The sequence below is a fragment of the Brachionichthys hirsutus genome, unplaced genomic scaffold (genome assembly GCF_040956055.1).
Source record: "Brachionichthys hirsutus isolate HB-005 unplaced genomic scaffold, CSIRO-AGI_Bhir_v1 contig_863, whole genome shotgun sequence".
In the NCBI taxonomy this organism is placed as follows: domain Eukaryota; kingdom Metazoa; phylum Chordata; class Actinopteri; order Lophiiformes; family Brachionichthyidae; genus Brachionichthys; species Brachionichthys hirsutus.
The window spans coordinates 88069-94918 of NW_027180390.1; the positions used below are offsets into that span (position 1 = coordinate 88069).

Here is a 6850-nt window from a genome sequence, read left to right on the forward strand (position 1 = left end):
CATATTTAAAGCCTAGATTATAAAATCCTTACATTTAATGCATTTCCTTTACTTTTGTTCCTGTGAATTTTGGTTTGAATGCCAGGTGTCGTTCTTATAGAGAAATCCCACTAGAGCAGAATTCCACCAACAGACCTACAAGGAAAAACGTACAGGGGCAAAAGTGTTCAAAGTCAGTGGGTGGCACAGATGGTGATCTATCAAAGATGACTCACAGTATGAGCGGATGGGTGGCTTATTGGTGTTGTCCTTCTGTCTGTAGTAATGGACAACCTTGTAGAGAGCCCGTAAGGAAATTGAAAATACTGGAAAAAAAATTCTGAAAATAAATTATGTCACAGTCGTCTTTATTTACAGTGAATGTAAGCCTGATTCAAGTTTCAAAATATTTCTAGTCTCAAAGACCACAGTAGTCAACGGTCAGCATTCATTCTGCGCAGTTTAGGGGGCAGGTTGTCCTCTGGCCGACTCCCTAACAAAGGGATCTGGATCGTTGGGGTCGGACCAGATATGATGCTCATGGATGCTGGCAGGCTGTATTTCTCCATCTCAACCTCCTCTGCATCTCCTTCCAAGGACAGCAGCTGGACTTGCTCCTCCAGCTGCACCTTCCTCGTAACCGGGATTGAACCAGACCTCAGCCTCTGAATACTATGTGGAAGGTCTCCTGTGCTGGAGGCCTTCCCCCCAGGCGCGACTGGTACCGTCTTCAGTCCCCTCCAGATGAGCTCATCCTTGGTGGAGCTCATGCGCTGCAGTTTACTGGGCAGCCTGAAGGCTTGGTCTTCCACATGTCCTGCACTGTCCGCTGAGAGGAGCCTTTCCCTGCGGCCTCCACGGCCACCTTCTCCCTGCAGAGGGGAGGACTGGGTGGGTGCTATGGGCAGAGGGTTGGGTGACGTCAACAAGGACTCCTCCTGTTCTTTCATGCTGTGAGGAGGTGTAGGGACCTCAAAGGTGTTGTGGAATTGAGAGTAGTCAACTCTGAAGAAGCCCTCCTCCAGTGACATGACGGGAAGGAAGCGATGGCCCCACAAGACTTCATCTTCAGTATAAGATGTCCTCGCCTGGCACGTCATGCCTACAGAGGCAAGAGACAGCCTTGACAAATATCTCAATACTGGCAAGAAAAGACAAAAACAATAGTCTATGTTAATATAAATAAATAAAGACGATGAGTTATTAAATATAAAGGACGTACAGACAGATGGGGAAAAGAACGAGAAGTGTAGAATTGCTCAAGGGAAAAGAGAGACAAACAGAGATGCGGGGGGGCAGCACAAATGGAGAGGAGCTTGTGCTGCTGAATAATAAAAGTTCATGAAATCAAACACTTAAATATTTTTTTTGTTATTGAGGAACATTTATGAAAAGGAGGGTTTAAGTTATTATTTAACGCAGAATACTTAAATATGCTCTGACCAGTGGTCTCCACGATGCCCTCCAGGATGACAACGATCTCAAATTGCTCATTCATCAGTGAGCGCTGCGACAGATCAAAGAATGGGCTCTCGGTGTTGATCTCATGGCAGATGGTCAGAGGTGACACCAGGAAGAGCTGGTCCGCCCCTGTCCCAAAACCCACATCCAGCTCACACTGGTCCAGGGGCAGGAACTCTCCCTCCGGAGTCTGCCGGGACTGGAAACACAAACAATCCCGACAAAATACATTTACATTTATTCAGAGACAATCATCAATCAATTGAGGGACACACTGTATAACCTGTTGCTTTACTCTTTATTTACACTTTCACCTTTCCTGCATCTGACCGTTCTACTTTGTGATCAAGGGGAAGTCCCTTTATATAAACCATCTGGTGAGGTTATATGTATTCCGGTTACTCTTGTTTATCTGTCAAGAGTGAATGATTTACAAGGAAAATGTGTGTGGGGGGGGGGGGGTTCCAGGACATTTTACCAAAAAACAAGCAGAAACCCATTTAATTGTTGACATGATTGAATAAAGGTGACATATATTCTGCCTCGGTATGATTCAAATGGTTCTTTCTGTCATCTTGTGTTGATTTATATGGAAACGAGTCTCCCTGGCCCTCAACCGAGGAATCAATTGGTCCACAGATGACAAACAGCCTGTCATTTCTATTCACTGTGATGTTGAGGACAGACGAGTGTGACGTTTCACGGGACGACGTTTGGGCGCACAGATCGCTGTCTCGTCTCCGTGAGAGCGTTTTAACCCATCATGCTGTACAGTAATGGGCTTTCCCAAAATATGCAGATGAGGAGTCCAGGTTAGAAATCATGCTAATTAAATTGATAAGCTGCTTGATGGAATACAATCAAGTGTCATATTCTGTGTCAGTGCTGGGCTTTTTTTTATGCTGGTCATTGCTCCATTGACGAACCTCTGCCAAGGAAGGCACAATCCACGTGACACTTAATGGTTTTAACAAGATGACAGCATTGTGTGTTCTTGTGCTGCGACTTAACAGCCAGTGTCGAGGGGAAATTAATGGCTTTTGGTCGCGGACCTGATATACAGGGAGTGCTTCATTTACTTAGCCACATGAGATCCAGGTTGAGTGAAAGCTGGCTCCGTCCCCTGAGACACACTTCCATCTTAGTGACATTGTGTGTGTGTGTGTGTGTAGGTGTGTGTGTCTTAAATGCACCTGTCTCCTTGTGTGTGGACATATGCCCAGCTGAGCTGGATCCCTGGAGCTTTGGCCCAGACATCAAACATAATGCTCAAACAGACGCCACATTTGAGCTGCTATTACAAATCTCCAGACAGAATCACTTAAAGCAATGCAATAGTCTTTTTTTTTTTTGCTCTCCTTTTCTCTCTTTCTCCGTCTCTCTCTCTCTCTGCTTTGCCACCAGAAATAGACAGCAACTATTTGGAAATCATGCTGAGATTTCATCCTGCCTTCTAAACAATTGCTTGTCTATCTCCTACTGCGGACCAACCTACTGAGACAAGCCAAAACTGACATCGACAAGTATAACCCAGATGTCAGTCAGCCTCTCTGTCTTCTTTTTTTTTTCCTCCAGCTACGATGTATCCTTTACCTGGTGAACCAGATGCAATCTAGTTTAATTATTTTTAATTTCAATTTTGCCAGTGCCACATGCACTATATGATATGATTTATTAATTAAATCTGTATTAATATTCATGGGAATTCAAGGACAAATGTTTTGTCTTGAAGTATCTAACTGCAGTAAAAATAGCATAAATGACAAAATATAACTGACACTTGAAAAATCAGCTCTTTCCTGTTGTTTTGAGTGTGGTTACGTCTGTGGGATTGTAAACTAGGGCTGTGAAGAAGCAAAGTAATCCACATCACATTGTTGCAAAGTAAGAGTGAGCGGAGCTTAGAATTCTGATTTGTGCGTCATCATTAGTGTGTCGTGCTGAGAAAACCTCAGAGACTCGGTACAATTGTAGTATTTAGGACTGTCCACCATACACAACTGCTAACAAAAGATTTCTTTAAAAAAAATTAAAATAATTTAAGCTTTTTGCCTATAAATCCAAGTGTTTTTATCCATCACCAGGAGCATTCCTGTGTTTTCATATTCAGGAACGGTTTAGGTATTGTTCAAAGAAATCCCGCATGTCAGGGTCAGGTGGGTTCTTACGGTAATACAAGCAGTTATTTTCACATCATCGCACACAGATGAGTGCAGCAAGCAGGATTTCAGATGACACTGCTATCCTCAGCCGACTGTGATAAGACAAGTCCTTCAGTCACTCATGCAGTGTGATTGTTCTGCACCATGGATCTACAGTGAATCATGCACAAGTGATCATACATGATTATCCAAATAATCAGGTCTGCTCTTAGATTTCTATTTACATTCACCCGAATAAGGAGTTGGACTTGCCCGTGTTGACCTCCGCTGTTTTTGCAAGCGTTTATAAATCTGTCTGTCTGCCTTCCTGCTAGCAACAGACCTCGAAAAAATATGGACGGATCTTGAGGAAATTTTCCGGAAATATTGGGAATGTGATGAGATTCTGGATCACTTGGGTCAAATCTGGATTGTGGATATTATTGAGATTTTTCCCCAAAAAATGGGGTTTTAGCCTGCTGTGTATTTAATATTGTAGTAAAGTAAATACTGCTCCAAAATATGTCGAGCTTGCTTAACATGCAAAAGATATGGATGAGGACCCTTAAAATAATATGAATAAAAATAAAGCAATTTGCAATGTATCTAGGTCCCATAAGAATTTACAACCTATGTCAATCCCTGAAAATTGATTGCAGTTTCCATGTGGCGGTGCATTTATACAACTGCACGGTTAAGATTTACTGCCTCCCCACTCTGCTTTGGTCGCTCCCACGTCATGCCGACCTTGTGCCGTGTGTTACCTGAACACATGCCACTGTTTTCACACACTACGGGTTTATGCAAAGTAGTTTTACTCATCTGCACCATGCTGTAGAGTAAAAATCTGAGATTTTAGCAGACAATAATGCTAATAAAAATATATTGGTAGATATTATCCATCTGTGAAAGAATATTCATAAAGCATTAGAAACTGCTCTAGGTATATTTATTTCTGACTACATCTGGTTCTATACCATGCAGGCGCAGTGTACTCTGATCTGCTTTTACTGTTATGAATCAGAAAATGCTGGTGTCACACTCCTCCAGTGGGGCTTATTGTATCAAATAAAGACCATAATCTAATTTTATCTCATCAAGTTTTCATGGGGGGGGTCATAAAAAGTGGTGATTTTTCCAATGTCCATAAAATTGGCACACTCACACATTATGCAGACCAATCTCACCAAGGTCAAACATTACAGTCTGCTCCATGGCTGAATATAGTGCTTTTATTCTATAATACACACTGAAAGAATCATAGTATAGATGCTTATAGGTCGATTAATTGCAAGAAGCACACCACATTTTCTCTGCCTTTCAAGGTTATTAATTATAGACAAAATGAAGTAACATAAAATACAGCTCATTCCACAGAGAAATGAAGCATTAGCGATAATAACTTATTCAGTCATCGCTTTCAATGTGTGAGCATTTTTAATTTGCTCTTACTCAAATGAAAATTACGACTAAGATTGGAGTGAAAACATTATTTAAAATTCAAATATGTATTTGTGCAACACATCATTAACTACTGTACTACTACTAGTAGTAGTAGCACACTAATAATACTGATCTGATAGTGCTAAGCTTCATACTGAAATGAGTGGTGGTAAATTGCATGTGTAATCACAGCTACCCTGGGGAAGAATGATGGAAATGTGGCCAACAAACACACAACAACAGCAAAAATATGTGTGTGTTCACTACAAATCTATCTATAAAGTTGCAGGAGAGGAAAAGGTCAATCATTAAAATGCATAAATCCTCGATGTTGAGCCTTTGTAAAGCCTCCAGGGGACGTAGTCAACGTTGGAGATGAATGGAGATGCAATACACGCCTTGAAAAGCCCAAGGACATTTAGAAACAAATTAAATGTCTGTCATCTTAATCTCAGTCTGATGGTGAAGCTGGCCGCCCCTTTACCTGTGAGGTGATTTGTGGATACACTGCGCACCTGTGACCTACCTTGATGAGTTTGCACCTGATCTGCGCAGACACCATGTGGCTATTCCGCAGGTTCCCCACCCGAAACATGAGACACAACTTCCCGTCCCGCTGGGAAACCACCGCGTCCTGGCTGAACATCAGCGTCTCGGCGCGCTTCTTCGGCTGCGACATCTTGATGAACATGCAGCCGATGAGGAAGGCGTCCACGATGGACCCCAGCAGCGACTGGAAGAGGAAGAGGATGATGCCCTCCGGACACTTCTCGGTGATGTAGCGATGGCCGTAGCCGATGGTCGCCTCCGTTTCGATGAAGAACAGGAACGCGGAGGGAAAGTTGTACACGTTGGCGACGCACGGCGTGTAGGACGCGTCGCCGCGGCCGCCTTGGCTCAGGTCGCCGCGGATGTAGGCGATCACCCACCACATGGAAGCCATAAACAGCCACGCCACCGTGTACGTGAGGATGAAGATGAGTAGGTTCCAGCGCCACTTGAGATCCACCAGCGTGGTGAACAGGTCGGAGATGTACCGGCTCGTCTCCCCGCCCAGGTTCCCGTGCTGGACGTTGCAGCGGCCGTTCTTCTCCACAAAACGCTGCCTCTTCTTCTTCACCGGCGCGGAGAAAGTGATGCCGCTGCTGGTGCTGACCACCTGGTAGTCCTCCCCAAATTTCCTCCGTACGGCCGACATGGTAATTCCTTTACTTGGGGGGAAAAATGATCAATAGTTTGTGGAGAATCGGGCTCTTTGCGCGAACTTTGGTTAATTCCTTGCTCAAAGCCGCGGGATAACATTCAGCGCTCCTGCGAGGTGGAGACGCGCCTCCTGCAGATTAATCTCAAGGGAGCAGAGATTCTGCGCAAAACATGATTTTACGCAAAGGAGTCCGCTGGAAGCACTAACTTTTTCCTTCGTTGTCAGTCATGAAGGAACAAATAAAAAACACATTCAGGATTAGATTTTTAGATGCCGTGTCCTTGGTAGATCCACTGCGGTGCTGATGTGAATAGCAGGCGACAGTGCGCACTTCTGCCTGGGGGGACACTCCGATAGGTGGGACTTTAAATTACAGAGTGGAATTATGTATAACAGGAGTGGCACATTTTCCTTCCGAGGGGTGAGGGAGCTTTCACAAGGCGATTTATTTTTAGTTGTAAACGCAGGTTAATACAATGTGGCTAACCTTTAATTTTTATATTATTTTTCTGCACATTGCGTCCTGATGTTTTTCTTGTTGTCTGTTTACCTACATCTTCTGTAGAACAATGTATTATAAAACTGGTCATTATTAAAAGCCACGTATTTGAAACGATGGATG

The 6850-nt window shown here is 43.6% G+C and overlaps 1 protein-coding gene across 1 annotated transcript; it reads right to left on the reverse strand.

Moving 5' to 3' along the window:
- Positions 1-413: 413 nt before the first annotated feature.
- On the reverse strand, positions 414-6222 carry LOC137914496 (G protein-activated inward rectifier potassium channel 1-like). Its single transcript, XM_068758033.1, has 3 exons — positions 5551-6222; positions 1423-1639; positions 414-1081 (listed from the first exon to the last, which is right to left on the reverse strand). The coding sequence occupies exons 1-3, from the start codon at positions 6220-6222 to the stop codon at positions 414-416; spliced, it is 1557 nt and encodes a 518-aa protein (XP_068614134.1).
- Between the last annotated feature and the right edge of the window lie 628 nt (positions 6223-6850).

Excerpts from the sequence above, each read along its gene's own strand:
- LOC137914496 (XM_068758033.1), bottom strand. The coding sequence starts at position 6,222 with ATGTCGGCCGTACGGAGGAAATTTGGGGAGGACTACCAGGTGGTCAGC. Across the intron at positions 1,640-5,550 it reads TCAGGTGCAAACTCATCAAG|TCCCGGCAGACTCCGGAGGG; the intron begins GTAGGTCACAGG and ends TTGTGTTTCCAG. Across the intron at positions 1,082-1,422 it reads GGGCATCGTGGAGACCACTG|GCATGACGTGCCAGGCGAGG; the intron begins GTCAGAGCATAT and ends TTGCCTCTGTAG.